The sequence below is a fragment of the Microtus pennsylvanicus genome, chromosome 3 (assembly GCF_037038515.1).
Source record: "Microtus pennsylvanicus isolate mMicPen1 chromosome 3, mMicPen1.hap1, whole genome shotgun sequence".
Classification (NCBI taxonomy): domain Eukaryota; kingdom Metazoa; phylum Chordata; class Mammalia; order Rodentia; family Cricetidae; genus Microtus; species Microtus pennsylvanicus.
The window spans coordinates 114,996,207-115,020,881 of record NC_134581.1 but is presented as its reverse complement, the minus strand read 5'-3'; the positions used below and the strand labels follow the sequence as shown (position 1 = coordinate 115,020,881).

General features: G+C 38.1%; 1 protein-coding gene across 1 annotated transcript in view; it reads left to right on the top strand.

Annotated features, from left to right (window-relative positions):
- Positions 1-24,276, top strand: part of Cngb3 (cyclic nucleotide gated channel subunit beta 3) — a 129,480-nt gene extending 105,204 nt beyond the window's left edge. The window contains exons 15-18 of the mRNA XM_075967652.1: positions 7,510-7,628; positions 20,077-20,223; positions 20,570-20,744; positions 24,016-24,276. Of these exons, the coding sequence (XP_075823767.1) occupies positions 7,510-7,628; positions 20,077-20,223; positions 20,570-20,744; positions 24,016-24,276 (702 nt within the window). The remainder of the gene's footprint in view (positions 1-7,509; positions 7,629-20,076; positions 20,224-20,569; positions 20,745-24,015) is intronic.
- Positions 24,277-24,675: the final 399 nt, after the last annotated feature.

Below are 24,675 nucleotides of genomic sequence, written 5' to 3'. Positions count from 1 at the left end.
CAGCAAGCCAACAGCTAACATTAAGTTAAATGGAGAAAAACTCAAAGCCATCCCACTAAAATCAGGAACACGACAAGGATGTCCACTCTCTCCATACCTCTTCAATATAGTGCTTGAAGTTCTAGCAATAGCAATAAGACAACATAAGGGGATCAAGGGAATTTGTATGGGAAAAGAAGAAGTTAAGCTCTCGTTATTTGCAGATGATATGATAGTATACATAAGCGACCCCAAAAACTGTACCAAAGAACACCTACAGCTGATAAACACCTTTAGTATTGTGGCAGGATACAAGATCAACTCCAAAAAATCAGTGGCCTTCCTATACACTAAGGATAAGGAAATAGAGAGGGAAAATAGAGAAGCATCACCTTTCACGATAGCCACAAATAGCATAAAATATCTTGGGGTAACTCTGACCAAAGATGTGAAAGATCTATTTGACAAGAATTTTAAGTCTTTGAAGAAAGAAATTGAAGAGGACACCAGAAAGAAATTGAAGAGGACACTGCTCCTGGATTGGGAGGATCAACATAGTAAAAATGGCAATTCTACCAAAAGCAATCTATAGATTCAATGCAATCCCCATCAAAATTCTTCTCAGATCTGGAGAAGACAATAATAAACTTTATATGGAAAAACAAAAAACCCAGGATAGCCAAAACAATCTTGTACAACAAAGGATCGTCTGGAGGCATTACCATCCCTGACTTCAAACTCTACTACAGAGCTACAGTATTGAAAACAGCTTGGTATTGGCATAAAAACAGAGAAGTAGACCAATGGAATCGAATAGAAGACCCTGACATTAACCCACAAACCTATGAACACCTGATTTTCGATAAAGGAGCTAAAAGTATACAATGGGAAAAAGAGAGCACCTTCAACAAATTGTGCTGGCAAAACTGGATGTCAACCTGTAGAAGAATGAAAATAGATCCATATCTATCACCATGTACAAAACTCAAGTCCAAATGGATTAAAGACCTCAATATCAGTCCGAACACACTGAACCTGATAGAAAAGAAAGTGGGAAGTACTCTACAACACATGGGCACAGGAGACCACTTCCTACGTATAACCCCAGCAGCACAGACATTAAGGACCTCATTGAATAAATGGGACCTCCTGAGACTGAGAAGCTTCTGTAAAGCAAAGGACACTGTCACTAAGACACAAAGGCAACCCACTGACTGGGACAAGATCTTCACCAACCCTGCAACTGACAAAGGTCTGATCTCCAGAATATATAAAGATCTCAAGAAACTAGACCGTAAAAGGCTAATCAACACAATTATAAAATGGGGCACTGCCGGGCGGTGGTGGCGCACACCTTTAATCCCAGCACTCGGGAGGCAGAGGCAGGTGGATCTCTGAGTTCAAGACCAGCCTGGTCTACAAGAGCTAGTTCCAGGACAGGCTCCAAAACCACAGAGAAACCCTGTCTCGAAAAACCAAAAATAAATAAATAAATAAATAAAATGGGGCACTGAGCTGAACAGAGAATTCTCAACAGAAGTTCAAATGGCCAAAAGACACTTAAGGTCATGCTCAACTTCCTTAGCGATCAGGGAAATGCAAATCAAGACAACTTTAAGATACCATCTTATACCTGTCAGAATGGCTAAAATAAAAAACACCAATGATAGCCTTTGTTGGAGAGGTTGTGGAGAAAGGGGTACACTCATCCATTGCTGGTGGGAATGCAAACTTGTGCAACCACTTTGGAAAGCAGTGTGGCGGTTTCTCAGGAAATTCGGGATCAACTTACCCCTGGACCCAGCAATACCACTCTTGGGAATATACCCAAGAGAGGCCTTATCATACAACAAAAATATATGCTCTACTATGTTCATAGCAGCATTGTTTGTAATATCCAGAACCTGGAAACAACCTAGATGCCCTTCAATGGAAGAATGGATGAAGAAAGTATGGAATATATACATATTAGAGTACTACTCAGCAGTAAAAAACAAGGGCTTCTTGAATTTTGCATGCAAATGGATGGAAATAGAAAACACTATCCTGAGTGAGGTAAGCCAGACCCAAAAAGAGGAGCATGGGATGTACTCACTCATATTTGGTTTCTAGCCATAAACAAAGGACATTGAGCCTATAGTTAGTGATCCTAGAGAAGCTAAATGAGGGGAACCCAAAGAAAAACATATAGCCATCCTCCTGAATATTAACCTTCATCAGGCGATGAAAGGAGACAGAGACAGAGACCCACATTGGTGCACCAGACAGAAATCTCAAGGTCCAAATCAGGAGCAGGAGAGAGAGAACGAGCAAGGAACTCAGGACTGCAAGGGGTGCACCCACACACGGAGACAATGGGGATGTTCTATTGGGAACTCACCAAGGCCAGCTGGCCTGGGTCTGAAAAGGCCTGGGATAAAACCGGACTTGCTGAACATAGCAGACAATGAGGACTACTGAGAACTCAAGAACAATGGCAATGCGTTTCTGATCCTACTGCACGTACTGGCTTTGTAGGAGCCTAGGATGCTCACCTTACTAGACCTGGATGGAGGTGGGGGTTTCTTGGACTTCCCACAGGGCAGGGGACCCTGATTGCTCTTCAGGCTGAGGAGGGAGGGGGACTTGATTGGGGGAGGGGGAGGGAAATGGGAGGCGGTGGCGGGGAAGAAACAGAAATCTTTAATAAATGAATTAATTTAAAAAGAAGAAAGAAACAAGGCTAATTAAGAGTTTCTTTGGGGGCAGTGGCACACAGGAATGGCATAGACTGAGTGCATTAAACAGATTCAAGTTGTTCCAGGGCCTGAAGGGGCTGGATATTGAGATAGCAGTAGAAACTTCAGCACTTGTATCTTGAAACAATGCAAATTTGCTTAAGGAAGTGTGAGGTGTAGAGATGCAGCTTTCTAATTTTATCATTATATCAAATTCATCCAATAATAAAAACAAGTGAGTGCATACCTGTGAGGAAAAGAAAGACAAAAGTGGAGGAAAAAGGAGGCAGAAGAATACAAGTGACTCTTGTTGGTTTTGATTTAATTTTTAGGTTTTTTTTCTTAAATGAAGATTTGCCTGATTCTAAATATTGATAGAGAACAAAAGCTATTACTTGACAAAAGTTTAAGTAGCTGAATTCAATTTGATATGTATTTACTATTTCCACAAGGACTTGCAGAAAAGAAGAAAGGAAAACAGCCACGCTCAATTAGAGGTTACCTAAATAACTGAAGCAACGGCAGGGTTCAGGTCCGATATTCTAACTGCTTTGAGAAAGTCTGTGGGCCTTCAAGACTACGTGGGAGTCTTCTGGGGGTGCTGTGCTACCATACAGAAAATAACCAGCGAGCTTTTCAAGGCTTAGACTTCTGGGATTTCCAAAGGTTCTCATCCAGTATTTCTGCAGTGGAGTTTTGGGAGTTTCACTTCCAAAGGAGCTCCTCATGGTGTTAATGGTAAAGGAACCATTCTGTATCATCTCTCTCTCTTCTGATGAGGTGCCCTGAGTGCTGTGATGCTCCCCACTAGCCTTGGGAATAGCCTCCAGAACAAGAATTCTAATTTTTCTGGCATACACTCTCACTGAGAGTTACCTGGCTCTACCTGAAGTGCTTGCCTTTCAACACTTTCTCCAAATTAGCACAAGACACAGTCATAAGTTAGGGTTGATCTTGCTTTAACATGCTGTCAGCCTCTGTTCTCTTGAAATGATGTCTACTTCCTCTGAATGCTAATTAAGCCTGCAGAAAAGGCTTAAATTAACACAGAAATATGCAAGAGGTAGTGGAAGTTTAGGCTCGCTGATTATGCCTGATCTCCTTGGGAAATTATCAAAATGATCATTAAGAAATAATTAGAAGTTCTGAACTATATTTAAGTACCCATTATGTACTTGTACTTCCAGTCAGTTGTAATAACTGCCTTTGAAACATCATTCCAACTCCTTGAAATTACTTCATAACAAAAAATAATAATAGCAGGAATAGGACCCTGGCCTAGGGATCCTTCCTAGATAGAGTAAAAGGACACTAATTTTCAAGTGACTTACTTTATTTTTAAATTGTTCCTATTATTCCATTGGTTATTAAGACATCAGTCTTGGTACTGTACTAATTGTAAGATACAGTATATCTGTATGTATGTCAGGTGATTTAGGTGTTATCAGTTTTAATGCTGTCACTGGTCAGCCTTGTAGCTTTTGCTTGAAACTCTTAGCTTATATAACATCTATTTCCAATCTTCAAAAAAGAGGAAATAAGAGACACGTCTCACTGGGATTTTTACAAGAATTAAATGAAGTACAAAATATTTTCCAGATAAAAAGCAGTGTGCTCTGAGGGAATGAATATATTGTTTAAAACAAGAAGATATGCAAATATCCATTATCTTGATGATTTTTAAGGCTTATTTTTATTTATGTGCATGTATACATTTCTGTATGAGTATATGCTTTAGTGGCATGCCATTTGTATTTTAATAAATAACGCTTGCCTGAAGATCAGAAAGTAAAACTGGTTAGCCTTACAGACCAGGCAGTGGTAACACATACCTTTAATCCCAGTAGTAACATTAGTTTGCCATAGAAATCAGGCAGTGCATGCCTTTAATCCCATCCCTAGAGAGGATTATAAAATGGAAGGAGACAGCTCTCACTTACAGTCTCATTCTGAAATTCCTGGAGGCAGGGTTGCTGTTTCAGACTGAGGCAGAGGTAAGAACCAGTGACTGGCTATTTTACTTTTCTGACCTTCAGGTAGAACACCAATTTCTCTCCCTGAGTTTTTATAAACCATGCTTCAATATACCACATACATGCAGGTGTTTCAGGAGATCCAAAAAGAACACTAGATCCCCTGGAGCTGGAGGTAAGGCAGTTGTGAGCCTCCTGCTGTGGGTGCTAAGAATTAACTGCTGAGCCATCTCTTCAGCCCCCTACTTAGATAAATTTTCAAAGTACTACACAAAGGCAAATTATTATTGACATTGAAATGATATAAATAACTATAATAAAATCCATATATATTGCAACTTCTGCTTCAACCTATATTTCCTGTAAAATATATGTTTAGGATAAGAATTTTGTTTTTTCAGATATGAATGAAGAGGTGAAATTTCATAATTGTATATTCCAACATGATAATGGTAAAGTATTTGATTTTCAGAAAAATATCCTAGGACTTTGGAACTTTAGGAACAGTTAATATTTTCTTCATTCATGAATGAGTGCCTTTTATACATCATGCCTTGCCCTCAGCACCAGAATAAAGTAGACATTTTCAGTCATGACAGCTTTTGTTGTTATGTATGAGTATACAACACACTAGGTAATTTATGAAAGATAAAGATTTATTTACCTCGTGGTTCTATGGTCTAAAATGTCTACAGTAATGTTACTGGCCTTTGATAAGGGCTTTCTTCCCAGTGAGTCACAATGTGTTAGCATGAACACATAAAAAGGTAAATCAAACTTACCAGAGGAGAAACAAGTGCTCTGGTGATAAATAAATGAGACAAAGCCCTCATGGCCTAATTATATTTTCAAACACCACCGTATTATGAATTTGAAAATTCAATTTTAACAATTGAAATTTGGGTGAGATATTAAAACTACAACAATAACTCAGAGTGATTTGAATCCTATTTATTTTGACAATTTATAGGGACTATTACCCAAATAATGGCAAGTGTTATGTAAACTGGCCTATTTACAGTGTAATGACCTGGGCTGAAGATGTGGCTTAGCAGTTAAAAGTGTTTTACAATCACGGGGCCTGGAGCTCAGATGCAGCACCCACATCTTTATCTCCAGCTCTGAGGGAAGGTGGGTACAAGAGAACCTCTTGGGCTTACTAATTTCCAAAAGAACAAAGAAAAAACAAGCTTCAGGTTCAAGCAGAGACCTTGTCTCAAAGGAATATGTGGAGAGCAATAGAAGAAGATACCTAAACCCTCTTCTGGCCTTTACAAACACACACACACACACACACACATATAAATAGCTAAACTAATTTAACAACATATTTTGACTTAAAGTGTTAATAAGATTATTGTATGTCGTGTTTGTTTTATAGAGATTGAAATTATTTAACATTATTTAGCATAACATTAAATTTATAACTTAATGTTTATTATACAAAATAATAATAGTTAGGACACTGTGTTATGATACAAATACACAAAAAATACAATTAGGGACACTGACAAAAAATATACATTGGAAAGACTGAAGAAATCAGGTACAATCACCCTCAATCCTAAACCTCGAGGATCACATGGATACATTTTAATCAACCACAAAAACACAAGCAAAGTATCTCCACAAGCCCAGAGCTGTTTTAGGTCGGTTTGGTGGGTGAGGGGGAGTTGGGAAGAGTAGAAAAAGTACATATGTGTGTGTGTGACATACATTCATGTATGTATGCAGGCTGGTCTGTGTGGTTTTATGTTTGCAGGTGAGCCTACATGTATATATATGGGTGTGGACACCAAAGGTTTACCCTAAAGGTCGTCCTACATTCTTGTACATTTACTAACTTAAGTAAATAGTTTATTATTAAGCTTGGAACTAACCAGCTCAACTTGTCTAGGTAGCTAGGTAGCCAGGGAACCTCCTGTCTCTGTTTGCTGAGCACTGGGATTATAGCCTGGTCATCATTCTTGCCTGGCTTCTATGTAAGTGGGGGGAATCTGAACCTCAGTCTTTATGCTTTCATGAAAAGCACTTTATTCGCCTGAGCCATCTTCCCAGCTGTTTACATAATTCTTAAATAGGATCGGATTTATAACTACATGAAAACTGGTGGCTCATATTCTAGTTTAGTCGGTAGGTACATATAAAAAAATCATTGTATTTACAATGTTTAAAATAGCTACATATTTGGTCTTGTGAACTTCGGTATTCTATTCATATTCGAATATCCATACTGCCTCAGAGGTACAAAATAGCACCATTGATCAGTAACTATGAACACACTGTAAGAGGTAAATTGTTGGTTATTACTCTGACCTTGAGATTTGTCAATACAAACAAGAACTCATGGAAAATAACTGCGCTGACAGTCTTTCAATATGGAATAAGAGCTTCAAGGTCTCCTGTTTCCTGAATCATACCTCAGTGATACAGACAGAAGATAGGATTGACTTTGAATGGCTGAAATTCAGGCTCCTATGTTACATAAAACATCTTTTTTAGGGCTGAGCAATGGAGCCCAAAAGCAGCGAATTCAACCACCAATATGATCAGTACATCAATCAATACAATATATTTCTGCCCATGCCCACTCCTGAGATAATACAGTGACCAGTGTATCTTCTCATGTCTTGTGATGGTTTGCAGGACTCACATGATGGAAAGTAATGTCTTCCAACATCTCAAATTACCCCAGATCTTAAAATAAATACTTTCACATGATATTCCTTGTTTCCTTTATTTGTATTTGCTCCTCTCTAAGATCTTAAATTTTTTTATTTGGGTTATAACAGTTAAAAAATAAAATGATTAAAATTTTCTTTTTTTAATATGGCACTTAGGGAGAAATTGGTAAGGAAATGTACATCATCAAGCATGGAGAAGTTCAAGTTCTTGGAGGCCCTGATGGTGCTCAAGTAATGGTTACTCTGAAAGCCGCAGCAGTGTTTGGAGAAATCAGGTATCTGAGAGTCACCTTGTAGGTCTCTAAGCCCATTATTTGTCATAAAATATCTAACTATCTACTCGTTTATCAAAAGTCTGATGTTCTGATGAAAGTATAGGAAAATTAAGGATGTTCACGTTTCTTTCACTTTTTATTCCTTCTCTCAAAGAGCAGGTCATGTTCTTCAGTACTAGAACCTAGGGCAGTGCCTGGCTTGCAAATGATGCTCAACTGATGTTGAATTTATATGCACACAAGTAAATGAACAAAAAGTAGAAGAGTTACAGGACTGTTAGAAAACTTTTGTTAGGTCAACAAAGGGGGTTTGAGCAGGTTGGTAATATGATCATGAATGTGGGGCCAGGCTGCCCCACTGTAAAGCCCAGTTTATCCACCTGCTGACTTTGTTTCTTATTTGACCCTACTCTTCTTCAGTTCCTTCATCTTAATAATTAGAATCACAATAATGTATATCATAGAGGTTAGAAAACTTGTAAAATATTTTGAGTCTCTCATTTAATTTTTACTCAATAAATACTAGCTATTGTTATCATTATTTCTTAATGGCCAGGAGAATATAAGCATAGAATAGAACAGAATGAATACGGAAGGTCCCAAGAGCAAGAATATAAACAGCAAACTTAGACACAATGTGAGCTAACCCGTCCATGCATTATTGAATTTAAATTTATTCATTATTCATCCGAAAATTTATTCACTAAGTGGTTAGCACATGCTAGATTGTGAAGTATCACTCAAAACTCAGGGAGTACATGCTAGGAAGAATACACAAATTGCTGCCCTTCATTAAGGTGAGAAGAAACTGACAAAAGCTACATAATTAACACTATATTATATATATACAGGGCACATTCACACTATAATGTGGTATTATTGTACCAGAGTGTAAGAAACTGAAAAGAGAGGCTACTGTAAATAGAGTAGTTGAGGATGAACACTCAATGTAAAATATTTGCCCTAAACTTTAATGCAGTAAATAAATATGGAACCACTTAGAAATAGGCAAAAGCCTAAACATAGAACAAACTCATTCGGCCTATGGACAGGTAAATCATCATTGTAAGTAAATAGTGAACAAGGAAAGACATCTTGGCAAGATGAGACCAAAGGTTGAACAAGGGCTGGGCTACTGAAAGACTTTTAGACCATGGTAAGAAATTTATGTTTTATTCTCATATCCGAGTTCTAACCAGGCTTGCGCACACCTAATTTCCAATATTAGACAAGATCAAAGATATTCAGTGTGGTGTGGATGTAAGTGTAGTAGTCTCAACATGAATTGATGTTAATAAAGAGTTTTAGGCAAAAGAATTGCGCAACTGGTATGATTTTAAAAGACAATTCCAATAGATTTGTGGAACAGAGACAGGTGAGAACGCAATGGGAAAAAACAATTGCACATGAGCAGCAGAGATTCCAGTAAAAGATGGCAGTGTCCTGAGCTGCAAAGCTGATGCTTAAGGCAAAAAGTAACACACTAACAATAGCTATTAATTATTTTACATGAGAAAATTGTTACTTCAAATTACCAAGTATCTTTTTTTTTTTTTTTTTTTTGGTTTTTCGAGACAGGGTTTCTCTGTAGCTTTGGTGCCCATCCCGGAACTAGCTCTTGTAGACCAGGCTGGCCTCGAACTCCCAGAGATCCGCCTGCCTCTGCCTCCCAAGTGCTGGGATTAAAGGCATGCACCACCATCACCCAGCCTAATTACCAAGTATCTTGACCAGAGTAAGAGCAGCCATGAGTGACAAAGGTAACACTCTAACCCAAGTCCTCATGGGTTAAGTGTCCAAATGATGTCATCATATACCAGAAGGCATTTGATCCGTCCAACTACAGACAATTTCAGGTAACTTCATATAAACATACATTTTCCTTAGAACATTGAAGCATATTACTTTTCTGTTAGTAATATTACCTTGTTTCTGAATGTTTTCCTCTTTCTTAACAAATAGATGAGCACACTGTTGACCTGCACTGGAGTAGTGGGAGAAAAACTTGTTAGACTGTCTAAGGCTTGTAAGGCCGGTTTCCATCACTCCCTTACAGGAAGTGCTTTCAAGAGTAATTAATATTTCTGTGATTTAATAATCAGTCATCTTCAAGGTCATAAAATATACAATAAACTAATCTGAAACATTACAGAAATTAATTAGCTGGCCGTCCCAAGGGCTGTGTTCCCTGAAAAGTAAAGCTTAAAGTGCAAGTACATTAATTGCTGATATTATCGTCACAGGAGGAAATAGCCTAGGAATAGAATCCAGGTGTTGCTGGGTTAGCACGAAAATAAGCCTGTGTTCCTGACTGTGGCATCGCAAGTCCCTCTTAGTCATTTGGGTTTCAAAAGCCAAATTGAAACAGTAAGGCAAGCCCCTTCCAAGCCTGCAGGAGTCTCCTAGATTCAAGCAAAGAGGAAGTCTTTGCCTCAATTCACTTTGTGGCTGTGGCTGAAGAAAAATAAAGGATCTGTCTGCCTTTCCCAGATGCTCATGTGCTATACAGGCCCACGTCTGTCCCCCTGTCTAGACTCCAGTCATGTATTCCAGATGGAGGCACGTCTGCCAAGCATCCAGACACTGGAAAGATCTTGTTAATGTTTACTACTCAGAAATGCTGTGACCTTTGTTAAAATGAGCTAAATCTAGCACTGTCACATAGGTTTTTTTTTACAGACTTCTTTTTTCTTAGGAAAAGCTAAGAAAGAAAGGGGTTCAGAGATTTCAAGGCCATTATATATTAATGCAAAAGTGCACTGCTAAAATATAAATTTATAGCCCTTCATAGAGAAAACCCAAACCACATTCCCAATTAACATCCAGAAAGTACTAACACCCTATGCTAAAAACAAACAAAAAACAAGGGTACAGGCTGCCTGTTCTGACTCTATTCTTACCCTCACAAATGTGTGCAGTGTCAAGTCTTATTTACCACATGGATTTAACCACAACCCACAACCCGTTGCTGTAGGAATTCCTATAGCCAGTAGCTTTTAAGTTACATGCAGAGGATTGTAATCTGTGAGTCTACCCCTAAATAAATAATCCTCTATTATACTCAATTCTGAGCTAGTGTGGGATTTCTTTTAAGTGTCTGTATTCAACCCGTCTGCCATCTGTATCTGTTAATATCTCACTTTTCTTGAAATGTTTGAATTTATAGCTTTGTATTGCTCTCATGATTCCAGAAGGCTCCCTAGAAAGACCCAGAAGTAAAAAACTACTGCTTCCCTCAAAGGCCTGTGTTGCATTTTTTAATGCCATGGAACATTTAATGATGCAAAGATGTGTTGCATTTGTTTAACTCTGTGAAGCTGTGCTACTTTGCCTGTCTAAAACACCTGATGGTCTAATAAAGAGCTGAACTGCCAATAGCAAGACAGGAGAAAGGATAGGCAGGGATGGCAAGCAGAGGGAATAAATAGGAGAAATCTGGGAGGAAAAGGAGAAAGGAGCATGAGAGATCTAGAAGTGAGAGGAGGAGACGAGGGCATCGGGAGCCAATCACCCAGCCACACAGTCAGCCATGGAGTAAGAGTGAAAATAAAATACACAGAAGTAAGAAAGATAAAAGCCCAGAGGCAAATGGCAGATGGGATAATTGAAGAAAAGCTAGCTAGAAATAAGCCAAGCTAAGACTGGGCATTTATAAGAAAGAATAATACTCCATGTGTGATTTAATTGGGAGCTGGTTTGCAGGCCCTCTAAGAGTGAAGGATGTCATAGCTACATATTGGGGCAGCATCTGTCAGGTCCAGTCTTGACGGGTTCATATGTTTCAGTGTGGATTAGAAATGTTAGTCCGAGTCACCTCCACATCTGACCAGACATCTGCTACCACATTCCCCAGAAGCCAGCTTCTAATCTCCAGATGAATGATTATGGGAAACACTGATCTGATCACGCCCAAATATGTACAGAGGTCTTATTCTGGCTTACAAAGTCCTATAGCTTCTAGCCTTGTCTGCCTGTCTACTTCTGGTTACATGCTAAATCCACACATCCTGCTAATCTCTTCCAGTTCCTTGACTGTGCACTCTGTCCAGCTACAGGGACAGGCTGTTTTGCAGAGGCCCTTACTTCTGCCTGCATACTTTTTCCACCCACCTCCTCCACCACCCTCCTTCTTTACATCTCAGCTTGTTTGGGGTCTTCCTGCATTCCCCACTGTAGGAACCTTCTAGGTCTCCTACCTATATTTTCTTGTCAAACTTTATTCACTTTTTGAACCATTTTTCTTTGTAGCAAGATGTTTATTGGTGCATTTATTTCTTTATCATCCCCTCCAACTGGAAGTACCAGAGCAGCCACTTATGACTGTTCCAACTATGTTCTCTGCCCTGGGAAGTACTAAAGTTATACCTCTGTGATTTTACTTTGTTTTAAAAAAGGCATTCTTCTACCTAATATTTGTGACCACAATACTACATGTTTCCAGAAATACTACATTTCTCTAGTTTGCACAGACACCGCACAGGCTGCCAAGGTCTAGTAGATGACTGTTTGTCCTACAATTCATCCATGTTTCGCCCGTACGTTTGCTGGCACTTATGCTCCCCTTGCTTTTCTCATGTTTCTACATTAAGCACCTACTCTTTTATAGTCTATTGTCCCCTGTGTTTCTAAATACAGTGATTCTGCTAGAGAGAGCTGTACAGTGCACTGCACCAATTCAGAGGACCCCAACAACTTTGTGACTTCATGTGTGACCACACTGATGCAAAGTTGAAATCAGTAAATGATTAGGGACTACCTATATATTACAGCTTTTTCTGAAAAAAATAATACTTGTACACACTTACATATGCATAATATACATGCCAAGGCTTCTTAAACTTCTTTCACTCATGACTCTTAGCCTGTGTCTTTTTTTTTACATGACCAAGGATATGCAGGTATACTAAATAAGTGTGAAAATCAAATATTTAATGATAATCATAAAAAATATCTATTTACGAATATAGGTTGTATTTTGTTTGTTTGTTTGTTTTTTGTTTTTACTCTTTTCTCTTTGCAAGAGCCTGCCACCCAGCTCCCAAATAAATACACGGAGAGACTTGTTTTTGCTTATAAATGTCCGACCTTAGCTTGACTTGTTTCTAGCCAGCTTTTCTTAAATTATTCCATCTACCATTTATCTCTGGGCTTTTATCTTTCTCTACTCTATATACCTTTCTTTACTTTTTACTCTGTGGCTTGCTGTGTATTTGGGTGACTGGTTCCTGACCTCCTCCTTTCCTCCATCTTTTGTTCCCCAGTTTTCTCTTCCCAGATTTCCCCTTCTATTTATTCTCTCTGCCTGTCATCCCCACCTATCCTTTCTCCTGCCTAGCTATTGTCCATCCAGTTCTTTATTAAGTCATCGGGTGTTTTAGACAGGCAAAGTAACACAGAGTTAAACAAATACAACATAAAAGAATGCAAAACATCTTTGCATTATTAATCAACTGTTCCACAGCATAAACAAATGTAACACGTCTTCAGTTAATATTCCACAACAACCAGGTCTCACTATGTAGCCCTGGTTGGCATGGGATTCTATTTGTTAACCTGGTTGACCTCAAACTCATAGAGATCCATCTGCCACTGCCTTATACATGCTAAGATTACAGGTATGCACTACCATTCACAGAGAAGAATTATGAAAATAAAAACATTGGTTGGATGTAATTTAATGTCTTTATAATTAGTATAGTATTTTGTCATCTTTTTTATTATCTCCAGTTGTACTTTTCTGTAAGAATGCCTTTCAAAAAACAAAATATGGTAAACCATATTCAAATAATGTGGTGTATTTCTATGGATATGACTTTTGTTTAAGAATTAAGTCTCCCTGGACCTTGTTTGCCTCACGCTTAATATAATGAAATATTACTTGTGTTAAAACAAGCAATTTTTGCTATGTTTACCATTTATTAAGGTAAAGGCAAATTTTCATATTTATGAGCTAAATATTCTTGTTTACTTCTGCAACATTAAATCCTGGTTGAATATTTGAAACCAAAGGACAGGGGGCATATACACTGTTTCCAATGTTGAAGGATATTGTAATTTCATATTCATTAATGCTGAGAGTATAAATTCACAACCTTATATAATACAAAATGGTAGAACCATGTTTATGGATATTCCAGGAATTCTTGAAAATTCTGCCTAATTCCATCTCAAAATTTACTTAAAAATTGTTATGCAACTTCAATAGAAATTTATAAATTAAAGATTCCCATGCAACTCAAAGACAGTATTAATTTGATTTTTAGATACTGAGTAATGATGGTAGAAAAATATTTAGGTCTTTTTTTCTATTCTCGAATTCTTATGTTTTGATAGATGTATAAAACTTCATATGAATAGTAAAGCATGCTAATTCATAATACACAGTTGTCTTGACTCTGGCAGAGATGTTTCTGGCAAGCACTTGTCAGTATTGTATGGCACATTGAAATCACATGATTGATCCATTGTGTGTTTGATTTTGAATTAATTGTTGTATGATCAGAAGTATTTTCCTGTTGCCAAATTTTCACAGCCACTCAATTCAGTCATGTGACCATATTCAGGTTCATAGCCCATAGTTTGAGATGCTAGTATATGTGATATATGCATATGTAAAGGTTTGTCTTAGTCTGTTTTCTGTTATTGTAATGAAATACTCAAACCTAGATAACTTCCAAGAAATAGAAATTCTCTCTCAGTTCTCTGAAGTTCTTCCCAAGCAGTGACGTCTAAGTAGTGGCATCAGCTGAGACCTTTTTCTTGACTCTGGAGATGGCTGCTGTATTACATCATGTTTGAGGGAGCAAGCATGCTGACTCATTTTAGAAAGCAACTTCCTTTTTCTTTTTTTGAGATAGGCTCTCACTATATAGCCTTGCCTAACCTCGAACTCACTGTGTAGACCAGGCTGCTCTGGAACTCAGTGTTCTGTCTACCTAATCTAGTGCTGGGATTAAAGGTTTGCGGCACCACACCCTGCTGGAGCTCCTTATTTTAATGAAGTCCCTGCCAACATGACCTAATTGTCACCCAAAGGATCCACTTCCAAATAGTATTAATATATCAATTTAGGATTGATTTTATAATACATGAATGTTGGGAAATGTTTTCAAGCAACAGGTGTGTGTGTATCCATCTCTCTGCTGTCTCTGCGTATGTGTCTGTGTATGGTCTGTGTCTGTGTGGGTGTGTCCCCATTGGTAGATGACTTTTACACAGTTCCTCTAAACACAGTCTCTCTAATATGTCCACAGAACTACTTGGGTTCCTGCATCCAGCTCTGAATGTCTAATTGCATACCACAAACTAGGGTTAAGAATTCAGAAAGAGGTCTTACCCAGTTGAACCTTTTCATATCTGAATACCACGAGAACACAAAAAGCCAGTCTTTTAAGGATAAGCAGCTTCTTGTAGCAGAGAAAGAGGCTTCTGTTTTCAGCAAAAGTGATTAGTAATGGGTTCATAAATGGATATATAAGATGATTTGGTTCCTAATCCTGCAGCCTTTTCACATGAATGAACAGAAAAATCAAAAAAAAAATCCCTTAAGCTCTCTAAGGTCACAGGAACAAATGGGTCCAGGACCAGAAGAGATCCCTTCATTTCCTTGACTATTGCCCAGTACAAGCTTCTTTTTAACCTGGACACATTTAATTGTACCATTGGCTATTTGTCCTCTGGCACAGGGCCTTTGAGAAACTCTACTTGAAGCTGTGGACACTGAGGGGCCTTCTTACTAAGCAGTTTAACAAGTAAAACTTTTCACCAGTGGAATGCTGGGGAAGCATTTTGTGGATAAAAGGGGAAAAAAGATGCTATTTAAAACATTGCTGAGAGAGTTTGGGCAAAATCCATCTGGCAGACAGACTATTATTTCTTCCGTTCAGAAACTCATCAGGCACTCCAAACATGCAACCTGTATGCAAGTTTAATTAAAGCTCGAGAAATCTCAAAATAGCCTGACATTTAAATATGGTATTTCCGTTCACACATAGTTTGGCATGCTCGCTGAGGTTCTCTGGGGTTCAGATTAAACTTCCCAATGACATCTTGTCCTGTCTAACTACTTGATTACTCTGTATTAAAAACCACAGGAGTGTGAATGAAACTACCTTATCTGACCAATATTCTCCCACTTAATAGAAAAATAGAAAGGCAGATAGAAATTAGGGTAGATGAGTTATTAAAAAGATGATTTTCACAGATACTGTGATGGGTGATAGCTAGCTAGCTAGGTATAGAGCACACATACACTCATGCATGCATAGAAATAGTAAAATTTCTTTCTTTTGTCCTCTAAAAGCAGTTGTTGACTAAAGTAAACAATCGGTCACACTGAAGGATTCTAAATACATGCATTCTGTCTTGGAGGAGTAATTTCATTCTTCAGTGGTTTAGAGAGCCTCGGCTTCCCTTCCCCAGCCCCTATCCTCAATGTTAGATGAAGTGCCCAACTTTGCATTAGGTTCTCTTCCTCACCTTTTTATTTCTGCTCTGGTGTTTGTTTCTTGTTTTGCTTTTGTTTAGATTTATTTTGTTTTGTTTTGATAGTGAATTGTTATACAGTCCAGGCTGTTCTAGAATCCTTGATCCTCCTACATCAGTCTTCCAAGTGTTTAGATTATAGGATGTACCACAGTAGCCAACCCAACTCGACTTCAGTTGAACATTTTTTAATGATTCATTTCTCTCTCCTTTCTCAACATAATAATTATTATTAGCAAGGTACAGTGGCATATACCTATAACCCTACTCAGGATGTACTGCAGGAGTATCTCAGTTTTGAAGTCAGCCACAGCTACCCAGTGATGCCCAACCTCAAAATGAAAGTACAAACAAACTTTGAAAACAGTAATCTTTCCCTAAAGTTTTCATGTATATTTTAAGCTAGGTCTAGGTCTGTCTTCAGGTAATACTTCATGTGTAGAGTGTCCCTTATCACAGTTCCTCCCTCCTCATCCCAGGACACTATCATTCATCTGCCCATATTCTGTTATTACCGCCGCACACACAGACATACAAACACACACACAGACACACACACAGACATGCACACATGCACACACTGCTGTTGCCACTTAATCATCTCTTAGATAAGTACAAGAGAAATATATTTTATTTCCCTTCATTTACTCTTCTCCCAGTGTTCTTTCCTTTGCTATGTAAGCCTGAGTTTCTGGTCTATTTTTTTCTCTTGACAATTCTTTGAACATATTCTTCAGGGCAGGTCTCCTAAGAATGGATTCCCTCAATTTTTTTCATTTGAGTAAGCTTTGTTTCTCCTTCATTTCTGAAGAGTGCTTTCACTAAATAGAGTTATAGGTCATAGACTTTTTTCCACATTGAATATTGCACTCCACTGTCTAGAGATGAGACTGGTTTATAGAAAAAGATCTGCTGTGGTTCAGGTTTATGTGTAGCTTAAGTATTTCCCCCTTTAGCATTCTTTCAAAATTATTCTTTGTGTTTGTCTTTGGTTTCCTGTAGTTTGAATATAATATGCTTTAAGGGTAGTTGAGGGTTTTTTATTTATTTGTTATAGTTATCTTTCCTTTTCCTTTTTTTAGTGCTTAAGAATTTCATACATGTACATTACTTGTTTTGATCAAGTCAACCCTGATTCTGACCCTTTTCCTAAACCCCTTTCCATTTCTCCCTCTCAACTTCATGTGCTCTACTTTAAGTCAACTGAATCTGCTTAATTGGCATGGGTATGGGACCACCTGCTGGAGCCTGATTAGCCTCCTGAAGACTCTCCCTCCACCACTAGCCGTCAGCGGCCTGTAGGACTTCAATTAGGAGTGGAGCTTCATGAGCCTTCCCACCATTCATGTTAGGAATTTTTTTTTTGCTGACTTATTCATACAGTCATGGCCACTGTGGGTTCATGGGTGCATTTGTCATTGTCATGTCTGCAAATACAGTTTCACTAAAAATGTCCACTACATCCATCTCTTAGAATCCTTCTGCCCCCTCTTGATGCCATGATGATCCCTAAATTTTGGGATAAGTTATATACATTTACAGCTGTGCACTCTATAGTATGTTATTCTCTGCACATTGGCCAGTTGTGAGTCTCTGTATTAATAGTCACCTACTATAGACGAAAACATCTCCAATGCCAGCATAGAGATGCACTAATTATTTATCTACTCTGGAGTTATCCAATCTCTCTACTTCTGTGGTTGGTATTTGTCATTAATTTTGGAAAACTGTTGATTATTATGCTAGGAATGTGCTTACTGTTTTTTTTCTGTGTCCTTCTGGTATTCTGGTTATGTGTATGTCCTGTATTTCAAAATGATCCCTAGTTCTTTGTGTTCCTAGTTCAGTTCTGCTTGCTCCTCTGCGTATCAGTATGGAGAGTGTCTATTATCTTCAGGTTCATTGATTCTTTCTCAAGCCAACTTGTTTCCAAGTCCATCAGAAACATTTTTCATATCAGTTATAGCATTTTTGATTTCTTGTATTTCTTTTAGATTCTTAGAATTTTCACCTGTTTTTGTTACTTATTCTTCAGTGATTCTCTTTTCATTATATTCCTTACCATATTAACCAGAGTTTTTAATATTCTGTCTATGACTTCTAAAACATGTGTCATCTCCTTTTTATTAACATATGTTTTGTTATGTAATTTGTAATTGTCTCTATTGAAAGCTAGGAATGAGGTAATAGGAACTGAAGTAAATGAACATTTAGCATCAAGTTTTATGCTATTCTGACTAGGAGCTGTGGTAAATGTTTATCAGAGCTGTGGGTGACAAGAGTTTCACATTCTTTCTTTCTTTTTTTTTTTTTTTTTTAAATAAATCTTTATTTATTGCATATACAGTGTTCTGCTTGCATGTATACTTGCAGGCCAGAAGAGGGCACTAGATCTCATTACAGATGGGTGTGAGCCACCATGTGGTTGCTGGGAATTGAACTCAGGACCTCTAAAGAGCAGCCAGTGCTCTTAACCTCTGAGCCATCTCTCCAGCCCTCACATTCTTTCTTGTGCTCTCTCTTTTTCGCCATTAATGACCACACTTCAGAGGAGTTATCTGTTTCCATTGCAAGTCGTCAGTACTACATAGGAGTCCTATGTAGTACATAAGGTATAGAGGAAAGGAAATAATCTAAAAGCATTGGATTAAGTCTCCATCTTACAGGACTTGTTTTGCTTTCCATCCCTTAGATGAACCAAAAACCTATAAGGGGTGCACTAAAGAAAATACAGCTTCCTCAGCAGGGATAAATCTCTAACAAAGTGTTTTCCCACCAATAGGAGATCAGATGAATACAGAGCATGAATGGTTGTAATTCACTGGTATTTATTTTAAATTTATTTTAAAAGTACAGTTCTCAGTATGAAAAGTATATGATACAGTTGTCTTAGTTAGGGTTTCTATTGCTGTGAAGAGACACCATGACCACAACAACTCTTATAAAGTAAAACATTTAATTGGGGTGAGTGGCTCACTTACACTTTCAGAGGTTCAGTCCATTATCATCAGGAAGCATGGCGGCATGTAGGCATACTTGGAGCTATAGTAGTGGCTGGGAGTCCTACATCTTGCAAACAACAGGAAGTCAACTGAGCACAGGAAACCTCAAACCTGATCCCACAGTGACACACTTCTTAAAAACAAGGTCATAGCCACTCCAACCAAGTCACACCTCCTAATAGTGCCACTCACTCTGAGATTATGGAGCCAATCACATTCAAACTACCACAACAGCCATCTTCCGCAATTTTCTTGAGAAGAGAGCTTTTCTGATATCTGAGGTGAATAATTATGCTTTTTCTAAAATAAGTGGTGTCTTAAGTGTCCAGAGGGCTTAAAATAAAATGCTTTCTTCATTTTGTTTCTTGTTACTGTGATATATACCTTGACAATAGCACTTAAGAAAGAAAGGGTGTGTTTGATTCACAACTCTACATAACAGTCCACCATTGCAGGGAAGTTAAGGCAGTAGAAACTGAAAGCAACTAGTCAGGTTAAATCTATAATAAAGAACAGAGAGCAATGAACACATGCACGCTAATGTTCAGCTCTGTTTCTCTACTCTTTGTACAGTCCAGGATCCCCTGCTCAGAGAATGATGCCAGCCACCATTGGCAAGTCTTCTGACCTCTATTAACATAAGCAAGATACACCCTGACTAGACAATGTCTCATTTAGACTCCCTTTTCCAGGTGATTCTAGAATGTGCCAAGTTGACAATTAAAATGACCCATGGACTAAAGGCAGTAAGTACACAGTATTTGCCGAAGATTCTCTATTTCCCATTGGAAAGAACATACTATGTTGAAGAAAAGCCAACATCTTACAAATTTACCTTGTGATACCACATTTAAAATGTATAATTGAATAATTAAATTTGCAATTTTTGTTTGAGATTTAAAAGGAAAATCGATGGAGGGTGAGCGAACTGGTTACCAAAGACCTGCTTTTCTATCCCACAGCCTCCTGGCAAAACGGGGAGGAAACCGTCGAACTGCAGATGTGGTGGCCCACGGGTTTGCCAATCTTTTAATTCTGAACAAAAAGACTCTTCAAGAAATTCTACAGCATTATCCATCTTCTAAAAAACTCCTCCTGAAGAAATCCAGGTATGACCCATAAAGCCCCAGTAGAAGCAGGTGTGGTGGTGCATTTAGAATCCCAGAACTTGGAAAATTGAGACAGGAGGACTGAACCAAGTTCCAAGCCAGATTGAACTACAGAGTGAGATACTATATGGAGGGAGCGGAGAAAGTTGTTTTTACCCCAAAAAAATCTAAGATGAGGATAATTGTGTTACATGAGGTAAATTACAACATTCTTCGTGAGATATTCCTCAACTGAAAGTGAGTACCCACTGACAATTCATGGGTGGGAGAAATTACCATTTTTCAGGGGGAATTCTTGAAAGCTGTCACAGCGCTACTGAAAACAATGTTCTTCTCTTGTCTCCAGAGTTCTTCTAAGAGAGAATGGGAAGAGCACACGGGCAACCCCTCCAAGGACAGGACCTGCCTTTCTTTTCCCACCAAAAGAAGAGACACCCAAAATATTTAAAGCTCTCTTGGGAAGCAGAGGAAAAGCAGATCTTGCTAGACTCCTCAAAGGCAAGAGAGCACAAACCACTCAGGTAACAAGACTGATGGTAGCACAGAGAATGGGAGGCTAGGCGCTGAAGAGGGGAAACGCTGCGTGGTGTACATCCAGGCAGGATCTAGTTCAGACATTGGGCAAGTTGGGCTAATCTAATGCTAGCAATTGTGCTTTATATTGGCATTTATTATTTAAACTTCATCTCTGTTTATCATTACATGAAATCAGAACTAGTTCGCTTTAAGTTAGCATACATATCCAAAATACACTCAAATTTAATTGTTCATGTGTTCTATATGAGTGAATCTTCTTACTATAATTTATTGGTAGCTCCCAAATCAACACATGTTTTTGGGTCATTTTTTATGACCAGTAAAATACTAAAAGAAAAACAGAAGAAATTTGATGCACTATCAGCTAGGTTTACCTCAAGTTCACTTCTGTTTCTTATTTGAATCTTATGCAAATAAGTGGACCAATGCAATCTATTTGTTACCATGGCTTTTTTTTGTTTTATTTTGTAGTCTTGAGTTTTTAATTCAATTTTTTGATGACTTTGTTGTACTAAGAATAGTACTTGAAAACTGCCCAAACATCCTAAATATAAAATTCTATGATATCACTGAGAGAGGAAATATAGTATTTCAATCTTTACTCCAGTTAGAAGTTACAGTGAAATTATCTATGAGTTCAGTGTGGGAATGATTAATTCATGGGTTAGTTTGATATATTAAGTAATGTATTTATAAAGAAAAACATACAATCAATAAAGTTATTTATTAATCAGTTGACAAAAACATAGGATTTCTCCTGGGAGCAATGGTTATACTTGTGACTTCAGTGTTCAGGGTAACTTGATAAAACAAGCACCAGTAGTAAAAGCATGGCCACAGGAATTAACAGGAATCACAGCATTTTTGTTATTTTCCAGCTGTAATGACAAAATATCTGACGAAGAGCAACTTAAGGGAGGAAGAGGTAATGGTTTATCGTTCAAGGGTTACAGTCTAGAACAGTAGGAAAAGCATGGGAAGAGGTAATACGGCTTATCATTCAAGGGTTACAGTCTAGGACAGTAGGGAAGACATGGTGGCAGGAGCAGGAGACCAGATGGTTCCATTACACAGGAAGCAAAGAGTAAGCAGAAAGTGGAGCCATGTTACAGAATCTCAAGACCCACATCCAAAGACTCGGTTTTTTCCAACAAGACTCAGTCTGCCTCCTAAAAGTTTCTACAATCCCAAACGTTGCCACCACTTGATGATCAAGTATTTAATCACATGACTCTATGGGGGACATTTCACAACACATAGTAACAAATACATACACATAGAAACGTGACTATATAAATCATGTCAATAGCATGCCAGTTAACAACATCTTCACAAAAAAACTAACAAATATTTTCACAAATATTCAGTCAACATATAACAAAATATTAAAAAACAGAAATAGTCCTATATATTTTATCAAGCCATCGGTGTCATTAACAGACCCAGTCAACAAGTTTGGATTAGGTCACAATGAACTATGGTGCAAGCTGTCAGTAAACATGCAGATTTACACTGAGCTGTCTGGTAACTCCTAGGAATGTAAAGACCGTGAAACCATGCTGCCTTTTTCTCCTTTAGTTGTTTCTGTTTTCTTTGATGCTCATAATATCTGTGTGAACAGATATTTAGAAATAGAACAGGTGTTTGAATTTTCTGAAGTTAGTTTTTATACTCTCTCCTGCACCTAGAAATGGTTAGCCATGAACCTTCCAGAAAATGGGGAAAACAAATATTACAATAGCATCACATTTTAAGATTCTAAAACTTGGATCTCTGACTTATACACCTAACAGTGTGGTAAAAAAGCCAAATGCCTCACTTACAGCAGCACAAAATAACAATTTGCAAAAGAAATGCATGCACTAAAGATGTGAGATTTCTACAGATAATACGAATAAATAGAACTAGTTAAAAGCCCATAGCTTGGGGCCAGAGAGAAAGTACTTGCAGACAAGTCTACCAGCCTGAGTTCAATCCAGTACCCACATAGTGGAAGAAAGAATCAATACCCTTGGGCAGGTATGAGGGAGTGACTGCCGAGGGAGCAGGCCCAAGCTAGAGAACTCTGCAAGACCAGGTCGAGGCAGGGACCTCCGTGGGAGGAGGCCTGAGCAAGGGAAATCCACAGGAACAGGCCCAAGCAAGTGACCTCCTGAGAGCAGAGCCAAGACAAGAAACTCCACTAGAGCAGGTCTGAGTCAGCGACCTCCACAGGAGCAGGTATGAGGGAGTGAATGCTGAATGCTGAGGGAGTAGGCCCAAGTCAGAGATGTTTGCATGTCTGTGTTGGTCAGAAGAGACAAAAAAGGGTATTTCATATTTGTCAAAGGGAAAATCAATCAAGAGGAAATCTCAATACTGAAGATCTATGAACCAAATACCTGGGCACACTCATATGTAAAAGAAACACTCCTGAAGCTTAAATCACACATTAAACCCCATACACTAATAGTGGGAGCCTTCAACACCCCACTCTCACCACTCGATGGGTCTGTCTGAGTCTCAACAGAGAAATAAGGGAACCAATGGATGTTATAAATCAAATGGGCTTAATAGACATCTGTAGAACATTCCATCTAAACATAAAAGAATATATCTTCTTCTCAGAACCTCATGGAACCTTCTAAAAAATTGACCATATACTAGGTATCAAAGGAAACCTTAATAGATAAAAAAAAATTGGAATAACTCCATGCATCCTATTGAATGGCCATGGCTTAAAATTAGAATATATATAAAATAATATATATATACACACACACATAGATGGACTTTGTGGAAAATGTGACTCAATGGACGACATTACAGCCTTTAAAAAAAATTAAAAAAAGAATCAGTACCCTCAAGTTGCCCTCAATTTTCACATGGATGCTGTAGCATATGAACTACACACACACACACACACACACACACACGTAAATTAAGAAAAATAGATCAAATACTTATGAGACTAAGAAGATTAAACAAGAAAAGAGATGTGAGTTTTTTCATGAGGTTCTGCCATGACTGGGAAGGAAGCCAGGCCTTCTATTTCAAATTGTATATTTTTATTAAAAACAAACACTTAAAATTTAAAATATAATCTCCATAAAATAAACATAATACACATGCAATCAATCATGGAAACAGTAAGAAATGACAGTGTGTGGCAGACTGACATGATTCCTATATTCACCTCATCGCAGATGGCGTTTGGTGGTGACGCTAACATCAATTATGGTTTCAACACTAGTCCTTTATCATGGCTTCTTCTAGAAAAAAGGTGAAAACTCAAAAGGAAGAGAGCAGAAAGGAAAAGAATATGAAGATGAAGGAACAGAGCCAGCAGAAAAAGCACTGGACAGGTCCAACTGCAGAGGAAGTTCTACTACAGCTGAGGAAAGGCCCCAGGTGATTAAAAAGGGAGTTGTCCCCAGGGGACCCGCCTGTCAATCACTCATCATTCGCATGGCTCCTGCTACTGAGACTGGGGAAGAGGTTCTGACTATTGAAGTCAAAGACAAGGCTAAGCACTAAGTGTTTGATTATCTTTAGATGTAATATAACCCATTCCCAAAGAGATGGTAGCCAGGATTGTAGCTTAACTTAATGAGGGAAACTAACCTCACTGGGACCCTTGAAAACTCCAGGCAAATCCTCAGCTTCATTTCCAATACTTATCTGAGAATGGTTTTATTCACCGACCATCCCTAGTTTCTACTCTCATCAGCTTTGAATAATTTCTATTTCTTTTAAATGTCTGTAGTAGATATTTTTTCTCTTCTTCCTAATATGTTTTCTTGTTTCACTTTGATAAATTTGATTTCAATGTTAGTGTGATTTATTGTCATTTCTGCCTACACTTTTATGCTAGGTAATTTTTGGCACAGCACTGTTAATATTGGCCAACTATCCAACATAGACTCATCTTACATC